Consider the following 27,833-nt stretch of genomic DNA (forward strand, 5'->3'; position numbering starts at 1 on the left):
ACAGGAATTCAGTAAAGTGGCAGGATATAAAATCAATGCACAGAAGTCAGTGGCATTTCTATACACCAACAACAAGACAGAAGAATGAGAAATTAAGGACTCGATCCCATTTACAATTGCACCCAAAACCATAAGATACCTAAGAATAAATCTAACCAAAGAGGCAAAGAATCTGTACTCAGAAAACTATAAAATACTCATGAAAGAAATTGAGGAAGACACAAAGAAATGGAAAAATGTTCCATGCTCATGAATTGGAAGAACAAATATTGTGAAGATATCAATGCTACCTAGAGCAATCTACACATTTAAAGCAATCCCTATCAAAATACCATCCACTTTTTTCAAAGAAATGGAACGAATAATCCTAAAATTTGTATGGAACCAGAAAAGACCCCAAATAGCCAGAGGAATGTTGAAAAAGAAAACCAAAGCCAGTGGCATCACAAGTCCGGACTTCCAGCTCTATTAGAAAGCTGTCATCATCAAGACAGTATGGTACTGGCACAGAAACAGACACATAGATCAATGGAACAGAATAGAGAGCCCAGAAATGGACCCTCAACTCTATGGTCAACTAATCTTCAACATAGCAGGAAAGACTGTCCAATGGAAAAAAGACAGTCTCTTCAACAAATGGTGTTGGGAAAATTGGACAGCCACAGGCAGAAGAATGAAACTGGACCATTTCCTTACCCCACACACAAAAATAGACTCCAAATGGTTGAAAGACCTAAATGTGAGACAGGAGTCCATCAAAATCCTAGAGGAGAACACAGGCAGCAACCTCTTCAACCTCAGCTGCAGCAACTTCTTCCTAGAAACATCGCCAAAGGCAAGGGAAGCAAGGGCAAAAATGAACTATTGGTACTTCATCAAGATAAAAAGCTTTTGCATAGCAAAAGAGACAGTTGACAAAACCAAAAGACAACCTACAGAATGGGAGAAGATATTTGCAAATGACATATCAGACAAAGGGCTAGTATCCAAAATCTATAAAGAACTTATCAAACTCAACACCCAAAGAACAAAGAATCCAATCAAGAAATGGGCAGAAGACATGAATAGACATTTTTCCAAAGAAGACATCCAAATGGCCAACAGACACATGAAAAAGTGCTCAACATCGCTCGGCATCAGGGAAATCCAAATCAAAACCTCAATGAGATACCACCTCACACCAGTCAGGATGGCTAAAATTAACAAGTCAGGAAATGACAGATGTTGGCAGGGATGCGGAGAAAGGGGAACCCTCCTACACCGTTGGTGGGAATGCAAGCTGGTGCAGCCACTCTGGAAAACAGTATGGAGGTTCCTCAAAAAGTTGAAAATAGAGCTACCGTACGAACCAGCAACTGCACTACTGGGTATTTACCCCAAAGATACAAATGTAGGGACCTAAAGGGGTACGTGCACCCCAATGTTTATAGCAGCAATGTCCACAATAGCCAAACTATAGAAAGAGCCAAGACGTCCATCTACAGATGAATGGATAAAGAAGATGTGGTATATCTATATACAATGGAATATTATGCAGCCATCAAACGGAATGAAATCTTGCCATTTGCAACAACGTGGATGGAACTGGAGGGTATTATGCTGAGCAAAATAAGTCAATCAGAGAAATATGTATATCATATGATCTCACTGATATGAGGAATTCTTAATCTCAGGAAACAAACAGGGTTGCTGGAGTGGTGGGGGGTGGGAGGGATGGGGTGGCTGGGTGATGCACATTGGGGAGGGTATGTGCTATGGTGAGCGCTGTGAATTGTGTAAGACTGTTGAATCACAGACCTGTACCTCTGAAACAAATAATATATTATATCAAAAAAAAAAAGAAGAAGACAGTAGGAAGGGAAACATGAAGGGGGGAAATTGGAGAGGTAGACGAACCATGAGAGACTATGGACTCTGAAAAACAAACTGAGGGTTCTAGAGAGGAGGGGGTGGGGGGATGGGTTAGCCTGATGATGGGTATTAAAGAGGGCACGTACTGAATGGAGCACTGGGTGTTATATTCAAACAGTGAATCATGGAATACTACATCAAAAACTAATGATGTAATGTATGGTGATTAACATAATGAAATAAAAAAAAATCAATTTTGGACAAGGATCTGGTTGGTCTCATAGAGACCACTGAGTTATCCTCGAAAATCATACATACAATAGAGAAAAAACTGATGTTAACTACTAGCTAATCACCACATACAATGAAAAACTGAGATATTTGTAATATACATTTAGCTTACAGCAGAGAATAACAACTACTTGAAAGGTTAGAATTCTAAACTTTCAGATAAAGGGATAATTCTTTTAAATCAGGCAAACATGTTCAGAAAGTTCTTCTGAATTTTTACCATTTTACTTCGTTTCAACATGTAGATAGTAAGGAACAGCAACACAAAAGATATTTCTTCATTTCTGCAACTTAATTCCTACACTTCCAAAACTACACTAATTACAAGAACAAGGAACCGATTTCACAAACAGGACATAAAGGATTTGCAAATGCAGAACTGTAAGGTCATTTTAAGTAAAGTTTTCTAAGTATCCTGCCTAGGTATTCTGTATTAGGAGGGAATATTAGGAAGCTGGGCTTACGAGGGACACACAAGGCAAGCCACCCCACCTTCTGCTCCAAACATGAAGATATTCTTTTTTTAAAGATAAAATTAGCAGTACATAGCTTCTGGCAGTGCCTTCCAGAAGAGGCAACATAGGGCAGAGAAAGTAAAGCTAGGTAAGCAACTCTATTAGTAATCCAATCCTACTGTTATCTATTACCAAGCTTTGCTTTCTACTGTTGTCTCATTTTATTTTTAAAGATTTATTTAATTATTTGAGAGAGAGAGAGAGCACACTCATGAGCGGTGGGAGAGGCAGAGGTTGAGAATCTTCAAGCAGACTCCACACTGAGGGCAGATCCAACGGGGGCCTCTATTGCATGACCCATGAGATCATGACCTGAGCCAGAACCAAGAGTCAGGTGCCCAACTGACTGAGCTACCCAGGTGCCCCTGTTGACTCATTTTAAATGGATGATCTGGTAATTCCAGAAAAAAGACATTATTTTTTAAAATATGAGTCCAAGGAAAATCATGGTTTTGATATACACAATCAAATTTTTTATAGCACTCAGCTTCTGAGAGAGAGTGTTATGGAAATTAGGAAGAACAGGGTTTGGGGAGGTAGATTATAATGTGTATACAACATCCAAATGACTGATGAGATTACTTAAGAACCTGATCAATTATATTATCTAAACTCCTTTTACCTGAATTATAAATATTCTTCTTAATAAAAGAATCATGGGAAAAATTTTCTTGAAATCAGATAGAACAATACCTAAATCATCTCAAGTGATGATTCTAATATTCTAAACTTGATAATATTATATAACTTTTTCTCAACACCCATTCCAATATTTTGAAGCCTCTGCTATTCTAATAAATTTCCTCTCAAATTCCTACAAATCACTTTTTATTTCTTTATAACTAACTTGCTTTTGCTAATCTCAATTCCTCAAAATCCAAGTTACTCAGTAGACTTTAATTAGGTTATCATGGCAGAGTAGCCTTCAACTTTCTCCGGCAAACCTTTTATGAAAAACACAAGCCAAGCATTAAGAAACTTCAAATAAACATTATGCTTATCGCCTTTGGGATTAAGGCATCATATCCAAAATTTCACCAGACTCATGACAACAATGGTTTTTAGGCTCTATAGCAGGGATGGCAAACTACAGCCACCCTCCTATTTTTATTAATGAAGTTTTACTGAAACATAGACACATCCATTTGTTTGTGTACTGTCAATGACTGCTTTGTGTTAAAATGAGAGAGTTGCATAGTAGAGATAGACTGTGTGGCCCAGAGACAAAAATACTTAATATCTGGCTCTTTACAGACAAAGTCTGCAGACTCCTAGAGCAAAACATCTTGGTTTGAGGAAATAAGCTCTCCCCCGCTCTCCTCCCTCCAAAAAGTAAAATTTAATTCTGTTTAAGACAAAGAGATTTACCAATTTACTGAAATTAGTTCTTTTCCTAAGGCCTTAGTAGTATACAGATAGATATTAAATTCTTGCTTATAGAAATGAAAAAAGTTGTCTTAGGGCAGTTCTAACTTTTCACTGACCCTGACTGTTCACTATTTTCTAGGGGTAATAGAGATGCTTCCACCAGATTTATTAAAGTGAGAAATAGCACATTATCAAGTATATAACTAGGACTTTGAGGACTTGCTTAGATTATGTCACCACATTTTTGTTTGTTTAACCTCCTAAGCTGTATGTTCCTATTAAACAAAAAATTAGCAGTGTTTGTTTGCTTATAAAGGAGCACAAGTGGGTTCTTGAAAAATTGTATGATATCTCCTGCTCCGGGTGTCAGCAGAAATGGGATGTATTTCCACATATTAGTAACTTTTAGGTCCAGATATATTCAAAGTAAAAAACCTATAACAGGACCCAAACAACTTTGAATTCAAGTTTTGGATAATTTTTGCTGTGCTCTGCCCTCTCCTCTTTTCCCTCCTTACCTTTTCTGATTTAATACTCACTATAAGTGTACACATATGAAATAACAGTACAATGTTTTATTTTGTTTTTTTCGTTTAATAAAATGTCAAGGGGTGCCTAGGTGGCTCCGTCAGTCAAGTGTCTGTCTTTGGCTCAGGTCATGATCCCAGGACCCTGGGATTGAGCCCCGCATTGGGCTCCCTGCTCAGTGGGGACTCTGCTTCTCCCTCTCCCTCTGCTGCTGTCAAATAAATAAATAAAATCTTTAAAAAAAAAAAAGAGGAACAATATTATATATGTGTACTAGTTATTTCTCTTGTGAACTGCTTGTTCATGTTTGTCCATGTTGTCACTGAGTGTTCCTTTTATTTTCATTTGTCATAAACGCATACACACACACCCCTATGTGTGTGTATGGATATATATCAGATAACTTTCTAGTTTGTTACTTGTCTTTTATCTGGATTTATATTTTATTTATACTTAAAAAAAAAATCAGCCAACTGAGAATTATGTACCCAGTGATAATATTCTTCAAAAAGAAGACAAAATAGGGCACTTGGGTGGCTCAGTTGGTTAAGGCTCTGACTCTTGACTTTTTTTTTATTTTTATTTTTATTTATTTATTTATTTGACAGAGAGACACAGCGAGAGAGGGAAAACAAGCAGGGGGAGCGGGAGAGGGAGAAGCAGGCTTCCTGCTGAGCAGGGAGCCCGATGCGGGGCTCAATCCCAGGACCCTGGGATCATGATTCCAGCTGAAAGCAGATGCTTAACCGACTGAGCCACCTGGGTGCCCCCTGACTCTTGACTTTGAATCAGGTCATGATCTCAGGGTTGTGAGATCAAGCTCTGCGTTGAGCTCCATGCTAGCCATGGAGCCTCTTAAGATTCTCTCTCTCCTTCTCCTTCAGCCCCTCCCTCTCTAAGAAAAACAAACAACAAACAAGCAAACCCAAGAAGGCAAAAATAAAGACATTTTTAGATTAAAGAAAACTAAGAGAATTCGTTGTTAGCAGACCTAGACTATAACAAATGCTAAGGAAATGATACCAGTAGTAAACTCTTATCTTCAGGAAGAAATGAAGAATACTGGAAATGGTAAATATATCTAGGAAATAGAATACTAGGAAAAAAATTATTTTCCCTCTTAAATTCTTTAAGATACATGTGATAGGGACGCCTGGGTGGCTCAGTTGGTTAAGCATCTGCCTTCAACTCAGGTCATGATCTCAGGGTCCTGGAATAAAGTCCTGCATTGGGCGGGGCGGGGGGGCACGCCTGGGTGGCTCAGTCATTAAGTGTCTGCCTTTGGCTCAGGTCATGATCCCAGGGTCCTGGGATTGAGCCCCGCATTGGGCTCTCTGCTCAGAGGGAAGCCTGCTTCTCCCTTTACCACTCCCCCTGCTTGTGTCCCCCTCTCACTGTGCCTCTCTCTGTCAAATAAATAAAATCTTAAAAAAAAAAAAAAAAAGTCCTGCATTGGGCTCCTTGCTCAACAGGGAGCCTGCTTCTTCCTCTGCCTGCTGCTCCCCCTGCTGTGCTGTCTCTCTGACAAATAGATAAATAAAATCTTAAAAAAAAATACATGATATTATATGTGATAATATAAAGCAAAAATATCAGTATATTAAAGGATTTATAATTTATGTTGGTGTTAAGACAACCTATACTACAAAGGACAGGAGTACGTAAATGAATCTATTTGACATAATATGAAGTGGCATAATATTAATTCTAAATAGACTGTGAAAAGTTAAGTTTCTACACTGAAATCACTAGAAACTGCTAAAAAGTAATGCAAAAAGGTATAGCTAAAAAGTCAAAAGGAAAATTAAAATGAATTCTGAAATACATTGAATTAATGCAAAAAGAAGAAAAAGAACAAAAAATAGAAGAGACAAAATAAAATAAAGTGGTATATCCATATCCAACCATATCAATAATTATATTAAATGTTAATGGACTACACCCTCCAATTAAAAGACAAAGATTTTGCAAAATGAACTTTAAAAGGTAAGTGCCAACCATGTTGTTTACAAAAGATGCTTTTTAAACATAAAGATAGATTGAGAGTAAATGAATAGAAAAATATACCATGCTAACATTAAGCATAAGAAGGCAAGAGTGCTTTTATTATTACTAATATTAAGCATAAGAAGGGAAGAGTGTTTTTATCATTAGATGAAGTTAATTCAGGACAGAGTATTACTTGAGATAAAGCAGGGCATTTTATAATGACAAAAGGGTTAATTCATCAGGAAACCATAACAATCATGAATATGAATATCATAAATAACAGGGATTCAAAAGCTAAATGAAAGCTGACAGAATTCATTGAAAAATTTGACACTTCTCTCTCAGCAACTCATAGAACTAAACAACAAAAATAATTTATTATATTATACACTCATTTCAAAGGCATGTGATATGAAAATTTACAAAATAAAACCATATGCTGGGTGATAAAATAAATTGCAATAAATGTAAAAACAACAACAACCCTGAAATCACACAAAGTATTTTCTCTGACCAGAATGGAATTTAATTAGAAATCAATAAAATAAGAGATCTATAAAAATCTTAAATATATGAAAATTCAATAACAGACTTCTATGGATCAAAGAAGAAGTGAAAAGTAAAATTAAAAATCCTCTAAAGGATGATTTTTAAAAATGCAACATTTCATAGAACTAGAACAAAAAATCCTAAAATATGTATGGAACCACAAAAGACCCCTAGTAAAGCCAAACAGTCTTTAAAAAGAAAAGCAAAACTTCAGGTATCACAATTCTAGACTTTAAGTTATATTACAAATCTGTAGTAATCAAATAGTATGGTACTGGCACAAAAACAGACACATAGATCAATGGAACAGAATAGAAAGCCCAGACATAAACCCACAATTATACAGCCAATTAATCTTCAACAAAACTAGAAAGAATATCCGATGGGAAAAATACAGTCTCTTCAGTAAATGGTGTTGAGAAAACAGGACAGCTACATGCAAAAGAATGAAATCGGACCACTTTCTTACACCAAACACAAAAACAAATTCCAAATGAATGAAAGACCTAAATGTAAGACCTGAAACCATGAAAATCCTAGAAGGGAGCACAAGCAGTAATTTCTCTCACGTCAGCTGTAGCAACATTTTTGTAGATATGTCTCCTGAGGCAAGGGAAATAATAAAAAATTAAATTATTGGGACTACATCAAAATAAAAAGCTTCTGCACAGCAAAGGAAACAACCAATAAAACTAAATGGCAACCTACTGAATGAGAGAAGATATTTGCAAATGACTTACCCAATAAAGAGTTAGTATCCAAAATATATAGAGAACTTCTACAATTCAACACCAAAAACACAAATAATCCATTCTTCTGTCCATTAAAAATGGGCAGAAGACATGAACAGACACTTCTTCAAACAAGACATCCAGATGGCCACCGGACACATGAAAAGACGCTCAACATCATTATCAAGAAAATGCAAATCAAAAGCACAATGAGATAATCACCTCATACCTGTCAGAATGGCTAAAATAAAAAACACAAGAAACAACAAGTAATGGTGAGGATATAGAGAAAAAGGAACTCTCTTGCACTGTCAGTGGGAATGCAAACTGGTGCAGGCACTGTGGAAGACAGTGCAGAGGTTCCTCAAAAAATTAAAAATAGAGCTACTATATGATCCATCAATCACACTAGTAGGTATTTACCCAAAGAATATGAAAACACTAATTCTAAGGGATATATACACACTACACATCCCCGTGTTTAGTGCAGCATTATTTACAGAAGCTAAATCATGGAAGCAACCCAAATGTCCATCGACGGATGGATAAAGAAGATATGGTATACAATAGAATATTATCCAACCATAAAAAAGAATGAAATCTTACCATTTGCAACAACATGGTTGGAGCTAAAGAGTATTATGCTAAGTGAGATAAGTCAGTCAGAGAAAGACAAATAGATGATTTCACTCATATGTGGAATTTAGACAAAAAAAAAAAGAAACAAAGAAAAAAGACATGTAAAAACAGACTCTTAACTATACAGAACAAACTGATGCTAACAAGAGGGGAGACATAAAACTTATTAAAGAAATCTTGCCACTTGCAACAAGGATGGATCTATGTTGGATCCATACATGGACCTAGGTAAAGAAAAAAAAAAAAAGAGACAAACCAAGAAATAGACTCTTCATTATAGAGAACAAACTGATGGTTACCAGAGGGGAGGTCTGTGGAGGTATGGGTGAAATAGGTCATGGAAATTGAGGGCCCTTGTCATGATGAGTACTGGGTGATGTATGAAATTGTTAAATCACTATATTGTACAGGTGAAACTAATTTAACACTACATGTTAACTACACTGGAATTAGAATAAAAACTTAATTAAAAAACACTAATTAAAAGGTATATATGCACCCCTATGTTTACTGAAGCATTATTTACAATAGCCAAATTATAGAAGAAAAAAAAATTGCAACATTTCAAAATGTGGGGAATACACTGCTTTTAACAGACTTGTAATTTAAATGCTAATATTAACAAAGAAAATCCCCCAAATAAAAAAAAAAAGTCTACAATCAATGACCTAATGTTTTACCTGAAGAAGCTAGAAAAAGAAGAGCAAGGAAACTCAAAGTAAATAAAAGAACATAATAAAGAGAAGAAATCAATCAGTACATTAGAACAATAGAGATACTAAGTGAAAAGTTGATTCTTTGAAACAATTAGCAAAATTATAAAGTCTAGCTGTATTAATCAAGAAAAAGAGAATACAAGTATCAATATCAGGAATGAAGAGGAAAGAAGTATCCCTATACAGGGCGCCTGGGTGGCTCAGTAGTTAAGCGTCTGCCTTCGGCTCAGGTCATGGTCCCAGGGTCCTGGGATCGAGCCCCGCATCGGGCTCCCTGCTCGGCGGGAAACCTGCTTCTCTCTCTCGCACTCCCTCTGCTTGTGTTCCCTCTCTCGCTGTGTCTCTCTCTGTCAAATAAATAAATAAAACCTTAAAAAAAAAAAAAAAAAAGAAAGCCCTATACAACCTATAGGCATAAAAAGGAGTATAAGGGAATACTTTGCACGACATTATGTGAACAAATTTGACAATTTGATAAAATAGACAAATTTCTTGAAAATACCACTTACCAAATGTAAAACCAGATAAAACAGAAAGTATTAATACAATAATAAAATATCTATTAACTTATATAGTCACTTGATTTTAGACAAAGATGCTGAAATAATACATTGGAGAATGAAAGATTTTTCAACAAATGGTGATGTAATAACTAGAACATCCATATGGGGAAAAAAATCTTGATTCCTAACTCACACTAAACACAAAAAATTAGAGATAGATCAAAGGTGAAAGCAAAAATTGTAAAGGTGCTAGAGGAAAACAAGAGAACAGCTTTATGATTGAAGGCAGAACAAAGATTTCTCAGGACACAGAAATCAGTAACCATAAAAATAATCGGTAAATCAGACTTCATCAAAATAGAAATCTTTCCATCAAAATACACTATTAAGAAAATGAACAGGCAAGCCACAGACTGAGCGGAAATATGGAAACACAATATCTGACAAAGGGTTGTTCCCAGAATATATAAACAACTCCTCCAATTCAATAATAAAAAGACAAATAATCCAATTGAAAAATAAATGGGCAAAAGATCTGAACAAAACTTCAAAAAGAAAGATATACTAATAACCAATAAGCACATGAAAAAGTACTGAACATCATTAGTCACCAGGGAAATGTAAATTATACCACAGGAAAACCACTGTACACACACCAGAATGGGTAAAATTAAAAGACTGATAATAAAAATGTTGGTGAGGATGTGGAACAATTAGAATTCTCATACACTATAGAATGAAGTGTAAAATATAACTTTGGGGAAAAGACTGGTAGTTTATCATGCATACTCAAATCAGCAATTCTATTCCTAGGCATTTACCCTAGAGGAGAAAAATACATACATATAAATGTGTATGTATTTTTATATATACATATGTATATTTTATATACATATATATATATAATCCATAGCTCTCCATAAAATGACTTGTCTAAGAACGTTCATAGAAAATTTGTTTACAATTGCCAAAAACTAGACACAGCCCAGGTATCCATCAACAGAATAAACAAATTAAGCTTTCTATTTGCCTGCTTCAACTTCTACACCCTTTGGTACATTACAGAACAACATCTTGGTTGCTCTTTTAAAATGTAAATTATATATTACTCCCCTGCTAACACCTGTTGTAGTTGGAATTAAGTCCCTATTCTTACAATGTCTATAAAGTCCTATGATCTAGCCCTCACTTAGCTCATCTCCCACGACTCTCCCCAAGTTCTCCTTCTATACCTTGAAAATGTAGATTCATTCCATTTTCAGGGCTTACACTGGCTTTTCCTCTATCTGGGGAGCTTTGCATCCAGAATTTTATGAGCCTCTTTCCCATTATTCTGGCTTTAGTTCAAATATCCCTTCTTCAGACCCTCCCTGATTGCTAAATGCAGTAGCTTTCTTTTCCCTACTCTCTATCCCATTTCCCTCTCTTACTTATTCATTGCACAATCTGAAGTTACCTTTGGTTATTTACATGCTTATTGTCTTTCCTCTCAGGCCAAAGGTGAGCATGGAGACTATGTCTTGTTGATCATAATATTCCCTAGTACCTAAAAGAGTTCCTGATAGAGAGTAGGTACTCAATAAACAGATGTTGACTAATTACTGCTATACTCAAGATTGTTTTCAAACATTAACACAATGTTGAGAGCAGTAGAGACGTAATTTATATCTTTCTTCCAAAGTCTTAATAGAGATATTGAAAGAAATAAAGGAATATATGAAATGAATATTTCCTTCACAATTAAGGTTAAAACATAGTGGCTTACTAGTTTTATATTATAGATAATAAACCGGAAGAGGAAAGAGAAGGATAGTTTATTGAATAACTATCATTCATTGGGCTGTACTTTAGACCGCTGACCCTTGAACAACACAGGTTTGAACTGTTGAGTCCACTCATAAGTGGATTTTTTTGCACAAATATACAGTACCGTACTATACATCTATTTTCTCTTCCTTATGATTTTCTTAACATTTCTTTTCTCTTGCTTACTTTATTATAATAATACAGTATTTAATATATATAACATAGAAAATATGTGTTAATTGACAGCTTGTATTATTGGTTAAGGCCTCTGGTCAACAGTAGGCTATTAGTACTACGTTATTTAATATCTTCACAACCTTGTGTATATAAGTGGTATCCATTTTATGTGTAAAAATGCAAACTCAGAGAGGCTAATTTGATCAGAGTCACACAGCTAATAGGTGGTAGGACCAAAATTCACAGTCAAATCTACTTCTAAAGTCCATGTTTTTCCATACTACAACAGATCAAAATATGGTAACTTAACAAATGCATACATTTTCTCTTATTTTAAGAGATTCTTCCAAAATAATACCCCAAATTTATCAACCATGTTTATAAAATAAGAATTCAACCTTTATTTACCTTCACATATTTGTGGATTTTTAAGAACCTAAAACTACTGACACAATTTATGTTTTGCTAAAGAAAATTATAAAGGTCATTAACTACTTCTATAATTGTGGTCAATTATATTTCTTTCTTTTTTTTTTAAGATTTATTTATTCATTTGAGAGAGAGCGAGCAAGAGAGAGAGAGAGCATGCACACATGTAAGTGAGGGGAGAGGCAGAGGGAAAGACTCTCCAAGCAGATTCCCTGCCAACCACGGAGCCCAACACAGGGCTCTATCCTACGACCCTAAGGATCACCACCCGAGCCAAAACCAAGAGTTGGACGTTCAATCGACTGAGCCACCCAGGCACCCTTATAATTTTCTTAACAGTGGACTCAGGTCATTTTCTTTGAGTGGACAGAGATTTATCTAAGAAAAAAAAAAACATTTTGTCTGAAAATCCCTCTAGTACTTAACAGTGGGAAAAAGAAAAAGTTCATATAGAAAATTAAAAAGAATTCATAATGTTAATCATTCATACAGAATTTGAAACCATCTTCAAATATATACATTACTGCTATTACGATTCTTTTCCAGTATGGATAAATAACCATTTATTTCCAATTTTAGAGAGAATGGTTTTCCATTTATGTTCCCATATTTACATCCAAGAATAACACTAGCATTATTGTATTATATCATATTACAAGTATTCCTCAAATTCATATCTGCCTAAAGGGCCTTCTAGTTGGTAGTGAAATTCCCTGTGCCTCCCAATTTGCAACATTCTCCTCCTTTTCCTCCCTTGCCTTATTGCTACAAATTCTGCCCATGTCTAGCATTTTCTCTCCCCAGAGAGCTCAGCTTCTCACCACTGTACCTTTTTGCTCACACTAGAAATTTCCCTTACCATCCCTAGATGAGTCCTCTGATGAAATGGCCTGAACAGTCAACAGTAAGCTTGATTTCCCACCGGAAACAGGTAAATCCTTCTGTCATGTCTTAGTTAATATGATTTAAAACTATCACTTAAGAAGCCTTTATTTTCAACTTAATCTCTCACTGAACAAAAATGTTTCAATCTCTTGAAAATTTTTAAAAAGATATTACTTTAAGCCAGAAAATTCAGGAATGATGGTGAAAAGGACTATTGAACATGTTCACTGTTTCAATCAGTACAAAGAAAGGAAAAATGTAAAACATCAAAAGGACAAAGCCAGGAGGCCCTGGGCGTTCGTACTGGCAATAAGCCACAGCTTCCCCACAAAGATCTTAGTTTCCCATCCCCACCCCCAACCCTCTAAGGCCTAAAAACCACCACCACTCTCAGGGTTTAGAATGCGCCTTTGCCTAATAGGTAAGCAGGTGCTACTTGGGACAGAGAAAAACTCTATCTAAACTATTTGGAAATCTGAACTTTTTCTACCACAGGCACAGCATCACATGTAGTGATGAGGTCTAAGGTACCATTAGCCACTATTAGTTCTGGCTTAGAATTAGAACAATAATAAAAATGACTATTATTTATTCAATCTTTACCATATGTCAGACACTGTGCTAAAGTACTTTATATATATGACCTCACTTCTTCCAATAACCCTATATGATAGGTACTTAACTACTATTTCTTTCAGATGTGGAAATGGAAGCACAGGGAAGTTATGTAATTAGCCCATGTATAGAAAGTGATGAAATCAGAATTCAAACTTTACTGATACCAAATCTATAATTAGACATTTATAGGATGATGAGTCAATGAATTTCCAGAAATAATTTTATGTATTCATACATTGGGTCTACCTATATTTGACTTGCATATCAGAATCCTATCGGGTTCATCAGCTAAACTTCAGATTTTATTTACCCTAATAAAATATCACAAATATAGCTATTTTTTAAAGGATGCAAAATTTACCAACCAGCAGCTTAGTACATACCTACTGTGATATTACCCATCTTGCTTTGTAATGTTATATTACCTGTAAAAGAAAAAAAAAAAAGACAATTTTATATATTAGGGATAATTTAGAAAGAAACTGTTATATAGTATTCTAAAACATGGTTGGAGATCCATAATATTATTTAATAACATTGTTATTGTTGTTGGCAAATTTTCTCAGTATTACAAATCTAGTAAGAGATTTAGCTGCAACTCTGAAATAACAAGCTTTAGTCATCTATACAAACTCTCTTCCTCTATTCCACCTTAAGCTTCTCTAGCATAACTACAAAACAAACCACCATACTTTCTGTGAAACATGAAAGAAAAATGATACTTCTATAACCCATAAATGAAAAAGTTACTTAAATGTACTTACTTAAATGTATTTTCAACATAAACATCACTATATTTATCAGATCACTGAAAACCAAATTTTGAACCAACTAACACTAAAATAATCTATGGAAAAAAGTTATTACTGTTGTTTTTCAGGTCACTCTGCCATGTCTATTAAAGTAGTTTCTGTGCCAAGAGTTACAGAGTTTGGGGCAGGAATAATGAACACATTGAAGTATGACTAGCAAAGAAAAAGGCTTCAGAGGTTCCTGTCTTTTGATGAAAATATACTTTTCCAGGACAAGAATAGGATATTGCAACCATTCTCCCCAGCCCCCTTTCCTCTAATACCAAAATTAGTAGGATTTTTCTTCATATGTGTATTTGTTTGTAGAATTACTCCTAGACCCATACTACCTATGTTTACTGCACTGAAAATGTAAGCAATGTTGCCTCTTCTACCATCATTCCAAAACTACATTAAAAAGTAAAGGAATAGCTTTTATCTCAGAAATAATCTAGGGTAAGTGGACTCATTTACTTAATTTCTTGCATCCCTGTAAATACTGACATGTATAAGTACCTGAGCAAAAGCAAACAAAACACTTGATTCATTTGTTCAACAGTTAGATGTACTTTGATTGCAAAAATCCCTCTAAAAGTCTTATATTCCATCATACTTCATTTGAGGATATGAACAAAGGGTACATTTGTGTAGGAATAAAACTTGGTTTGTATGGAGAAATTAAGCTCCTAAAATTATTTTCAAGTCTCAGTAAGTTACAAGGTTGTAAAGATTCTTTTAAATGTGTTATGTAAATATTATTTCACTGGTGTGCTCTAGACACTCTCTTCCAATTTTCAAATCCAATAAATGCAGATTCAGCATCACATGCAATTAGTGGCCAAAGATCACATAGCTTCTAAGATGGCTTTCAATGATCCCTGCCTCCTGGTATTCATGTCGTGTATAATTTCCTCCCATTATGTATAGGCTGTACCTAATAATTTGCTTTTAACACAGAAAATAAGGCAAAAGTGATGGGATGTTGCTTCCAAAATTAGGTTACAAAAAGATTCTGGTTTCTGTCTTGCTAGCCCTCTTCTGCTCTGAGGGAAGCCAGCTAGCCATGTTGTCAACTGCCCTATGAAAGAAGCCCACTAGGAAGGAACTAAAAAAGGCCTCTAGCCAACAGGATCTGGCCTGAATTCTGCCAATAACCACAGGAATGAGCTAGGAAGCCGACTGTCCTTTGGTGGAACCTTCAAATGGACCCCACAGCCTCAGCTGACACTTTCATAACAACCTCATAAGAGGTCTTGAGGCAGAGGAGCCAGTTAAGCCACACCAAGATTCCTGACCCATTCGAACTATAAGACAATAAATGTTTGTTGCTTTCAGCTGCTAAGTTTTGAGGTAATTTGTTACACAGGAAGAAGTAACTAGTATAGATGTTGAAAGATGAAAGTGGGGTACTGCCATAATAAATACCTAAAAATGTAGGAGTAGCTTTGGAACTTGGCAGTGGGTAGAGGTTAGAGAGATTTTGAGGAACATGTTACAGAAAGCTTAAATTGCCTTGAACAGACTGTTAGGAGAAAGCTGGACTTTGAGTATTCTTCCCACAAGGGCTCAAGAGGAAGTGAGGAAAATGTTTTTGGAAATTGGAGAGAGGAGGATTCTTGTTAAGTAGTTGTAGAAACTTAACAATGCCATTATCTTCAGTAATGTGGAAACTAGGAAATGTACCTTAACGAACATTTAAGTGATTTAACTAAGATTTCCAAGCAAAGTTAAAGTGTTGTGAGTGCTACCTATTTTTTTTTTTGCCACTTACTGTAAAATGCAAAAGAAGAGAGATAAACTAAAGAAAGGACTGTTAAACAAACAAACAAACAAAACCAAGACACACATAGTTTTGAAAATTCTCAGCTTCTCAAGATGGCAAAAGATGTTAAAGTCAGGACTAGCTTCCCAACAAAGTTTGAATCCAGGGCATTGGCAGTACATGGTCTAAAAATGAAGCTGAGGGGTGACTGCAAAACCTCTTTTTAAGACCCCAGAAAGATCAAGAGTGGTACTTCACAGCACTAATCAATTATACAAAAAGTCCTTTAAAAAGATTAAAGGTGTGTTTCATAGATCCTCTCAAACAAAAGACACTCTAGAAAGCTTGAGTACATTTTACCTCAATATCTCTGTAGAAGTCCACATTTTTTAAAGAGATTCTTAGATGTGGCTTTTATCTTATGGAATAAACCCCAACAGGATTCAGAGGAGGCGGACAAAATTTTTGAGAGAATAACAACAGCAAACACTGCTAAACTGAACTGAAAGGAACAGTTACAGTACAAAGTAAAGAGACCACTGGGCTTCCAAAATTCTACTGTCAGGAAGCAGACTGAGAAAACCACTCAGATGCAAACACATGAAATATTTCATGAAAAAGGAAGAATGACTCAAAGGGAGGACAAAAACTCAGAGGGCAAAGCCTGAAACCCTAAAGAATTATTCCCAGGCCTTTTGATATAATCAAGGAAACTCCAATGTTTGCTCACCCAAATTTCAAAATCACTATGGACTGGTGACCCCTTTGTGCCTCTCATTTTCCCACTTTTGAACAGGAAAGTCTATAGCAATTATCCTATACCTGTCCCATCAGTGTATGTTGGGTGTATAGGTGGTATGCATGGGGGTGGGAGGGGGGCTAGATAACATGTCTCTTTAGGTCACAGGTCTTCAAATTCAGAGAAATTGTTCTTGAGGAATTGTACTTAAGCAACTATACTTGAAGAGCCTCACATACACCTTAATCTGATTTTGATGAAGAGATTCTGGACTGTGATGTGGTGCATAATGGGATGAGACTTTTAGGAAACTTGGAAGGAAGGGAGTGTATTCTGCATGTGGGAGGGACAGGAATCATTTGGGGGAGGGGCCAGAGACAGCCTGGCCATCCAAAGCCTTATAGGATATCTGGGGAAATACACACATGAAAAGTTAAAATTTAGTATTTATAAATAATTATAAGTGAAAGTCATAAGCAAACAATATGTATTAGTCGCCACGGCCATTCAGAAGAGACTAAAATGACCTGATATGAACAAGGAGAATAGTCATAGTAGAGATATCACCAGAGCTGAGATTTGAAATATGGATAAAATTTGAATATGTTGAGGGAAGGATTTTCTGGGAAAAAGAATTACATAAACAAAGGTAAAAAGGCAGAACTACACATGCTAGGTTTAAATCATACAAATCAGTTAAACTGAAGCAATTAGACAAGTCTATGAGGATGGGGATCATGGTTTCTTATTTAGCATTTTATCCTAAAAGCGTAGTACAGTACCCAGTACATAGTCAACATTATTTTTTAAATGATTTTTTTTTTTATTGATTTGAATGATTTTTAAATGTTCAAATTTAGTTTGGAAAAACAAGTGAAGAGCAACCTGTAGAAGAACCATGGGGTGCTAGTCTACTGACTTTATCATCCTAAATTGAAAGAGTCAGTGAAGAATTTTAAGATGGATAACAATAAGAAAACCATTCTTCAGGAGCACCTGGGTGGCTCAGTGAGTTAAGCATCTGCCTTCAGCTCAGGTCATGATCCCGGGGTCCTGGGATCGAGTCCTGCATCGAGCTCCTTGCTCAGCGGGGAGCCTGCTTCTCCCTCTGCCTGCCACTCTCCCTGCTTGTGCTCTCTCCCTCTCTCTCTCTGACAAATAAATAAAATCTTAAAAAAGAAAGAAAGAAAACCATGCTTTAGGGAGTTTAATCTAGTGTAAAACAGGACTTCCACTCAGAATTCTCTTTATTGCTTCTACCTCCTGAACATTTCAAAAATAAGATGAAGTAGACCACTGATTTTTATGATTTTTAACTATTAGTAAAGAACTATGACAGTTTTATAGTCAGTCATTTAGCTAGTGAGTCCAGTCATTCACTCAGCAAGGCAAAAGAGCTTTATTATCTTATACTAGTCTCAATGAATTCTCTAAAAATTTGCTATTTTTTTAAATGAAAACATGGTCTTTCTCAAAAGCCATTCATTAGTGCTCATCATGAAAGTAAAGTGATCTCAAAGAAAGTTATGGTTCCTACAGCCGTAAGATAGAAGTTTTAGATCTATTAAAGAATGAGGACTAGTTCATATTATAGTGGCACCTAGAGTCTCAGACTACATCTCTTTTGAATGTTAAGAATTCTATATAGTAAAAGCAGAGTGGAACAAGAAAAACTATGAAAATGAGGAATATTTATAAAGAATATTTCAAAATATTTTTGTCAATGCTAAACTTCTATTTTATTTTATTTTTTCAAAGATTTTATTTATTTGACAGAGAGAGACACAGAGAGAGAGGGAACACAAGTGGGGGGAGTGGGAGAGGGAGAAGCAGGCTTCCCGCTGAGCAGGGAGCCTGATGCGGGGCTCGATCCCAGGACCCTGGGATCATGACCTGAGCTGAAGGCAGACGCCTAACCGATTGAGCCACCCAGGCACCCCAGTGCTAAACTTTTAAAGGAATATACAAAAAATATAGTTTCAGCTGGTATCAAAATATTTAGAAAACTCTAAACAGAAATATTCCAAAGTTGTTAGAATATACAAAATGGACCTCTTACTTTAAATACTTTGTGGAATAAGGCAGAATATTTAAAAGGACTCAACCAAATAGGCATTACTGGCACAGTTTTCTACATTTTGGTTCTACCTATTTCATCTCCAATCACTAAAAACAATAAGCAAATCAACTCTTTGAGAGGAGTGGATCTTCGTAAAAGCCTTCTCGGTAATAAAGCACATGCCATGTGGTCTGTAATAACTATGTGTGCTTACTCTACTCTCAAGTTATGCAACTTCTCCACAAACCCTAGTGTTTGAGAAAATATACTCCTTTTCTTAGCTAGTAATTCTTCATTCTAGTATGGTCAGAAGAAAAAATAAGCTATCAATTACAGATGAACATTAGTTTATTTTTCTTCACTAAAAGAAATCTGATTATGGTTTTAAAAGCACATATATTCTAACAATCCAAACAGAGCAATCAAATATCCTTAAAGGTTAAATTCTTTTTGTATTTGGGGGGGTGGCAGGGAGCAGGAAGGGAGGCACTTGCTATTTGTAAGCCACATGCTAAATGCTAATACAGAGATGAATAAAACATGATCCTTGCTCTTGAGGAGTTTATAATTAGGCAAAAATGTATGGGTCAATGGAAGGCCAGAGATGAGGAGAATATGCTTTAGCTGAGTATTGAAAAATTACTAAAAGTCAAAGAGGTAAAGAAAGGTGGGAAAAGCATTTTAAGAAAACTATCAACAGAATGATCAGTATAGTCAAAGGCTCTGATCAAGGACTCCAAAGTATAAAACAGGTAAGGATATGTATGGGAAAGTAAGAGATTATGTAATTCTGGAAGGGAAAGCATAGGGTCCTAAGAGGGAAATGGAAAGTTAGGTACATCATTCAGGCAATCGGAAAGGTTTGAATAAGAGAATGCCATGTTCAATGTGCGTTTCTCATAAACCACCACAGGCTACAGTAAGGAGGATGGATTTGAAGAAAGCAAGACTGGAAGTAAAGTTATTGTCAGAGTTGAAGCAAGAGATGACAACAATCTGAAATAGAATAGTAGAAATTAGAAAGAAAAAGATGGGATAGATTGAAGAAATATTTAGGTGATAAAATCTACTTAAACTTGGTGATTAATTAGATGAGTGGGAGGTGAGAGAGAGGAATCTAGGATTACTTCGAGATTTCTAGCTTGGGGAGTTTGGTACATGGTAATATCAGAACTGCAAATGTAAATAAAGGAGGAGAAACACATTAGGGATGAGGTTTGAGGGAGGGGGAAAAGTAAGAGAAAAGAAGTTGGAAATGTTGGGTTTGAAATGCCTGTAAAGATCCAATTAGCTACATCTATCAAGCAGATGGATGTGTAAGTCAGAAGTCAGAGCTAGAGATATAAATCTGAATTATCAGAATGTAATAGTAGTTAAGATTCAAAAGTATATAAGCTGCCCAAGAAAAAGAAAGAAGCAAAGGAACAATAAAACAGGATGAAATCCTGGAGAATACCCCAAGGGGTGGAAAAAAGGAGGAACTTATAGAAATTTGAGAAAGATCAATTATAAATATAAAACATGAAAAAGACTGCCAGTGCCCACTAATATTTATGTGCTTTCTCCTGCCTTAGAATACTGCTAAATTCTCAATCTCAGCCTCTTGCAATTTGATAGAGTCATTTAAAATATTCTGGCTAGGGACACCTGGGTGGCACAGTTGGTTGGGCATCCAACTCTTGGTTTCGGCTCAGGTGGTGATCTCAGGGTTGTGAAACTGACCCTGCCTCAGGCTCCGCGCTCAGTAGGGTGTCTGCTTGAGACTCTCTTTCCCTCTCCCTCTCCCTCTGCCCCTCACCCCTCAACCCTGTGCGTACACACATGCTTTCTCTCTCTCTCGAATAAATAAATCTAAAATAAAATAAAATATTCTGGCTAAAAATATATGGCAGAATCAGCTTAGTTTCTGAAATTTTTCCCATCAACCTCTGATCTCTCTTCCTTTGGTGGAAGCTTGGAAGCCACACAATGAAAATGGCAGCATCACCTTTACAGAGAGAGCCAAGTCCATCTAAGGAGCTGAGTCCAAATACTGCATGTATCACATGTCTAAATCCTGAAAAAAAAATGTATGCTGTCTGTACCACAAAGCAAGCAGTAATTCCTTTCTAGTATTTATATAAAAAAGTTTGGAGTGTCCAGAGTCAACATTAACATAACATTATCATATGTCAAAATGATAATCAAAGCAAAACTTACAGACTTAACAATAAATCCTAGAATTTAAACAAAGCATTTTCAAGAACTTCATGAAAAGTTCCATTTAATCCAACAAAAGCTTTTCTTTTGAAATTTTATATTATTTCTGACTTCCTAAATTCACATGGCAGATGTACAAATTCACCAGTGACTACATGTCATTTCTTAAAGCAAAATGGGAATTTATTTATGAAATTCTGATATCAAAGTTATCAACTGTGCTTGTATAGCTAATGGAACTTTTATTTCTGTGAGTTTCTAAATCCAAAGTAGTTAAGCACAGAGAAAATAAGAGAATACTCAGCAATTTATTTATCAACGTATATTCCCAAAGAACCTAGCATAAGACCCTAAGTTACATGGGGAATCTAAACATTTAAAGTGCACTTTTGGGCGCCTGGGTGGCTCAGTCGTTAAGCGTCTGCCTTTGGCTCAGGTCATGATCTCAGAGTCCTGGGATCGAGTCCCACATCGGGCTCCCTGCTCGGCGGGAAGCCTGCTTCTCCCTCTCCCACCCCTCCTGATTATATTCCCTCTCTCACTGTGTCTCTCTCTGTCAAATAAATAAAATCTTAAAAAAAAAAAAAGCAATAAAGTGCACTTTTATTAATCACTTATTCCAAATAACATAAGTTAAATATAAAATGCTGAAACAATGGTCATGAGTATGCCTAAATATTAAAAACTCATTAATTGTTTAAATTATATTATAAATAAAAACCAACCCCAGCAAACCATTTCAAGGAAGTTTCTGTTTCTCTCTAAAGAGTTAGGAGACTAGGGGCGCCTGGGTGGCTCAGTCGTTAAGCGTCTGCCTTCGGCTCAGGTCGTGGTCCCAGGGTCCTGGGATCGAGCCCCGCATCGGGCTCCCTGCTCGGCAGGAAGCCTGCTTCTCCCTCTCCCACTCCCCCTGCTTGTGTTCCCTCTCTCGCTGTATCTCTCACTGTCAAATAAATAAAATCTTAGAAAAAAAGAGGAGACTACACATATTTCTATTTTAAAAACATATTTAGTAGAATACATATACGTATATGTATATCTTACATATACATGTATAGAATTCTTTTAAAATAAATATTCAAATAGAATATAATAAAATGTAATTCACATAGAATCTAATTTTTGATAATTTAGAAAAAAATCAACAGAATAAACTGTTACAAAATTTTATACCTAAACACAAACTATCCAACTACCTATTCTCCTATTAGATTGCCAGTGCCAGAACAGTAGAGAACATTTGTTGGATCATGAATAAACTAGTTTCTTTTACATTAGAAGGCACACATACTTAATAGGTATGATTCAACCAACCTTATTACCAGTCAATTAGCTTTACACACTTTCTTACCTAGAAAATATAGTTAACTATGCTTAAAAATTCCATTTGGAAAAACATTCATGATAGATTTTTTCCTTTCTACACATAGGGTCAATTTGGAAGGTCAGAAAAGACATACTACTGCTTTCATTATCCCTTTTACTGGGCATCCTCTAAGTACTTAGCATTATGTTGGGTATTGGTTTGCCATCAGGGTATATAAACAAAGAGAAAATATAAACAAGATATAAACTTCATGCTCTCTCTTCCTTTCATAGAAACCTTAGAAACCATACACTGAAGACGGCAGCAGCACTTTTATGGAATGTCTAAATATCTCCATGGAGCTAAGCTGAACCTGACCACTATACAGAACATCCACATTTTTGGCCAGATGTCATAAGGCATAACAAGTATCACTGAAACTGGAGTTTACAATAGAGAACATTGCTGAAGTAGTCCATCTGTGCCGTAGCACTGTCTGCCTAGAGAAAACATCTCTAGAGCATGCCAGGAAGCCCTCAAAGCAATGATGGTATTTGGGTTCACCCTGGCCATTACACAGATTTGTTGGAACACATTAAACATCTCCTGGAAGGTCAAGAAATCTGGACCAAATCCTTGCTCTTCCACTAATTAGCTTGTAATTGAGAGCAAACAATTAGACATTTTTAAGTTTTGTTTTCTTCTTTTGTAAACAGCTAATTGTCCATTAAGTGAAAGGGGCTAGCCCACTGAGGCCCTCAATACATGTTTGCTTTCAACTTGCTTTCAAACCATCCACCTACCAATACCAAAACCCCCAAACTCATATACTTGGTAAATCTATCAAAAGACAGGTATTGCCATCATATTTGTGGTTAAAAAAAAAAAAAAAAGGCTTTTTACAACATCTGTATGTTGGGTTAAAAAAAATCTACTTGAAAAAAAAATCAGCTTAAGCCTTGCTTAAGAAAAAGGAAGCCAAACTAAATAAATCCTGAACAGGCAGGTCTTAGAATGCATATATTTCCCAAATCTGTTTTCTATAAGTCAGATGTTTAGAGGTAGTGACATATTTCCCCGTAAAACAAGTTTTAAGATTCCCAAGCCAGCTTGTTTAAATATAGCCAAAATATAATTTATGTTAGATGACCATCACCATTTAGAACAAAGAATTCACTGCAATATATATACAAAGTTCCAGCTTGGGATGATCCCTGGAAGATACCTCTCCTTACTAAAATCCCTGTAGCTAGAACATAGGGACTTCCTTTCTTTCACCAGCCCTGACTCTGATCTTCTCACCTACTAGGCTGTAGGGCTAGAACATTACCTATTCTTCTGTACCCATCCCACCTCCAAACTCCAGTAGCATGTTCATATAATGATAAGGATGCCATCAGGACACCCTTAGGACAAGGATGGAAATAGGGGTGCATGGTAGAGGCAAGAAACTTAGGCTTGTCTGAAGGGTTATTAAAAAGTAGGCAGGCACTGGTGTGACTAAGAAATGAGGAGGGTTTCTTATGTACCTCTCTTTTACAAACTTACTACTACTGAAAAATTAAAGCAGAGTGTGGGCCAAAGACCAGATGGGGAAAGCAGGGTTGAACAACAGGGAAGCTTTTCAACAGTGGCAACTGGATCAAATTTTCCCTTCCCTTACTTCTTCTCATTGCTGTACCAGTATTACAAATAATGAAGACCATGAGTTCTTTAAGGATAGGGATCAACTCCTGCCCAACTATGTATCCTTGGTGTCTGAAAATCTGGCACACAGTAGGTGGTCAATATATGTGTTGAATGAATCAATAACTATAACTGCAGTGAGTTCTGTAATTCATCATCTAGAACTTCTCCATACCTCAGGGCTTATTTTCCTAACTCATGGGAGTACTGCTGGCAGACAGCCCTCAGCTGTCAGCCCTCTTAGGGAATTGCCTCCGCTGAAAAGAGTCATCTTGGCCTAAGATCATACTCCTTTCTGGGGCATCTTGCATCTAATGATTGGGGATATAAAGGTCCAGCTTTCCTCACCTTGACTCGAGACAATTCTGAGGATGATCCCAGCTTCAGAACTCTCCCCTTGGGGTTACTGAGGCTGCATCACAGTCCAACTTCTCCAGTGGAAGTTGGGCCTCCTTCCTTTGCATGGCGTTGGTCCCAAGACACCTCCTTAGTAAATGTGCTGCACTCTAATTTCCATTTTAGAGTCTGCTTTCAAGAAACCCAACCTGAGACTACAGCCCAAAGAGGATCTAGGTCTGACCCAAATTTAAACCGCCCAAGGAAAGGTATCTGACTTCATATTAAAGGTCAGTAAATACAAAAGGCTTTACAAAGGCTAAGGAATGAATTCTTTTATCCCTAGCAATTTGTTTTCCATTTCAGCACTTTAAGTAATCAAAATCAAGAGACCTAGAGTTTTGTTGAGGATACTTCAAAAAGGTGCATCTGTTTACTATCATGTAAGCTATTAATGGAAAACTGTACCAAAGTCAATTCTTATCTAACTTAAAAGAAAGCAAAAGAAATTAAACATCAATGGATTTAGTGTAAATATGGTATAAAACACTGCAAAGAACAGTGCTATTCTTTTTTTTTTTTTAAGATTTTATTTATTTATTTGAGAGAGAGAGAGAGCACAAGAGGGGGTAGCAGGAGAGGGAGAGCAGATTCCCCGCTGAGCAGGGAGCCCAATGCAGGACTCGATCCCGGGACTCCAGGATCATGACCTGAGCCTCAGGCAGTCGCCCAACCAACTCAGCCACCCAGGAGCCCAAGAACAGTGCTATTCTTATCATAGGTGTTAATCAACATCTGACTTGGTAAGGAATTGCTTTTCTACTAAAAGCTACTCAATATATTAAGTACAGTACTTTTCACTGTCATTAACAGAAATGCAATGCTAAATAAAAGTCATTATTAAAATATGAAGAGTTACAAATTACCAGAACTATTCAAGGCCTAGCTGAGCAATAAATAAATAAATAAATAACAGGGGCGCCTGGGTGGCTCAGTTGGTTAGGCGACTGCCTTCGGCTCAGGTCATGATCCTGGAGTCCCGGGATCGAGTCCTGCATAGGGCTCCCTGCTCGGCGGGGAGTCTGCTTCTCCCTCTCCTGCTCCCCCCTCTCGTGCTCTTTCTCTCTCTCACTCTCTCTCTCAAATAAATAAATAAAATCTTTAAAAAAAAAAAAAGAATACTAAATAAATAACAAAAGGAAATGCATTAAAAATCACAATTACTATTACCTTCAAATATAACAGCATATTTAATTTCTCGCCAAAGTAAAATTAAATAGCTTATGAATCACTTTATGTTTTTTTAAAAAGATGATTAGTCTGCCATTAATTATTTAGAGGGCAGATCCTTCTTCGACTACAGAGAAATTAGAAATTTATGTTATATGGAATGGAGATGTATTAGGCTTCTGTCATCTTACCATGAACACTTCCTAATGTAATATCTCCAGCAGCAGAAGACAGAAATGACAATTCTGTATAAAGATACTTGGCTTCCAGCAAACCATGTTCAGCAGATATATTAACAGTACTTCCTTGCAGTTTATCTATGGTCACAGTCTATTAAGAGAAAAACTCAAAATCAGTTCATTATATGTGCTATGGTGAGCGCTGTGAATTGTGTAAGACCGTTGAATCACAGACCTGTACCTCTGAAACAAATAATACATTATATGTTAAAAAAAAAAAAAAGAAGATAGCAGGAAGGGAAAAATGAAGGGGGGGAAATCGGAGGGGGATATGAACTATGAGAGACTATGGACTCTGAGATACAAACTGAGGGTTCTAGAGGGGATGGGGGTGGGGGGATGGGTTAGCCCGGTGATGGGTTTTAAAGAGGGCACATACTGAATGGAGCACTGGGTGCTATACACAATGAATCATGGAACACTACATCAAAAACTAATGATGTAATGTATGGTGATAAACATAATAAAAAAAAAATCAGTTCATTATAAAACAAAGACTGGTAAAAAGCCAAACTGGTACCTACAGATTTAGTGGGCAACTACCTAAAAAGTTACTACCCAGTACACAATCACTTTACTGACTTTAATTCCCTGGCTCCCTGTGAGCAACAGTGTATTGTCTGTGGAATATGGAATAGACCCATTAAATTCCTTCGTTTATTTAGAGCTTCTTTAATTTCTCTTAATAATGTTTTATATTTTCTATATAGAATTCTTTAGCTTTTGTTACATTTATTCCTATTTGGTATTTTCTAAATGCTATTATAAAAGAACTCTTTTTTTTAAACTTCATTTTATCTTAATTGGCTTTTGTATTTGCTCTTAAATCCAACAACTTCACTAAACTCACTTACTAACTCTAATAATTTACCTGAATTTAAGGAAGCTTTCTACATGCATAATTTGTATTGCCTGCAAGTGATAGTTTTATTATTTCCTTCCCAATCCTTATATTAATACTGTTTTTCCTGCTCTGTCCCGCCTAACTATCTGGCTCAGGCCTCCAATTCAACAGTGAACAAAAGCAATGAGATAGTAAGCAACCTAATCGTATTCCTGTTCTCAGAGGGAAAACTTACAGTATAACATCATCATTAAGATGTTTGCTATAGATATCCTTTAGATCCTTTGTATCATATCCCTTCTATTTCAAATTTGTTTTGTTGTTACAACTGAAATTAAAAATAGGTTTTTAATTTTATCTGGGTTTTTTTTTTTTTGGACTATCAGATTTTCTCCTGTCATCTGTTAATATAGTGAATGCACTATTATTTCTACAATTTTTCCACATTAAATGTAATAAAATAGGTTTCTATTGAACAAAATGAAAAGAATTTTGTATTTATTCCTAAGCTTCCCTATCAAAATTTAGCATGAATTTGTTTCAAATATTGAGCACAATGTAAAATGAAGATATCTACTTAAGGATTCCAAATCATCTCTATCAAATTTTAAACGTGTTTTATAAGCATCAAGTGAGTGTTTATATAAAATTGTTGACAAAAACTGAGTCACCAGGAAGGCATGTTACAGTTTTGCCCAGGTTTAAAGAAAGATCATTGTTCTTCAACACATCATCAGCACAACACCAGTGTCATTCATTCCTAATATGTGCTTCAAAAACTGTTAAAAATTCAAAATACTATTTAATAAGAACTGAGTTTCAAGAATACTAAAATTTAGAAGTACAAAAAAAGAGAAAGAAAAGCACGCACAGGTCCCACTGGGGAGCAAATCAGAATGACTTCACCCTCCAGATTTGAAGTATGTAACTTTTTTTTTTTTTTAAAAGATTTTATTTATTTATTTGAGAGAGAGAACGAGAGAGAGCAGGGTCAGAGGGAGAAGCAGACTCCCCGCCGAGCAGGGAGCCCGATGCGGGACTCGATCC

The 27,833-nt window shown here is 36.1% G+C and overlaps 1 protein-coding gene across 2 annotated transcripts in view; it reads right to left on the bottom strand.

Annotated features, from left to right (window-relative positions):
* Positions 1-27,833, bottom strand: part of FAM185A (family with sequence similarity 185 member A) — a 70,763-nt gene that overhangs the window by 27,958 nt on the left and 14,972 nt on the right. For both annotated transcript variants that reach the window (XM_035020423.1, XM_035020422.1), the window contains exons 4-5: positions 25,895-26,033; positions 13,979-14,020 (exon numbers count right to left, since the gene is read on the bottom strand). In XM_035020423.1, coding sequence (XP_034876314.1) covers positions 13,979-14,020; positions 25,895-26,033 — 181 coding nt within the window. The remainder of the gene's footprint in view (positions 1-13,978; positions 14,021-25,894; positions 26,034-27,833) is intronic.

The sequence above is a fragment of the Mirounga leonina genome, unplaced genomic scaffold, assembly GCF_011800145.1.
Source record: "Mirounga leonina isolate KUSES-001 unplaced genomic scaffold, KU_Mleo_1.0 Mir_174, whole genome shotgun sequence".
In the NCBI taxonomy this organism is placed as follows: domain Eukaryota; kingdom Metazoa; phylum Chordata; class Mammalia; order Carnivora; family Phocidae; genus Mirounga; species Mirounga leonina.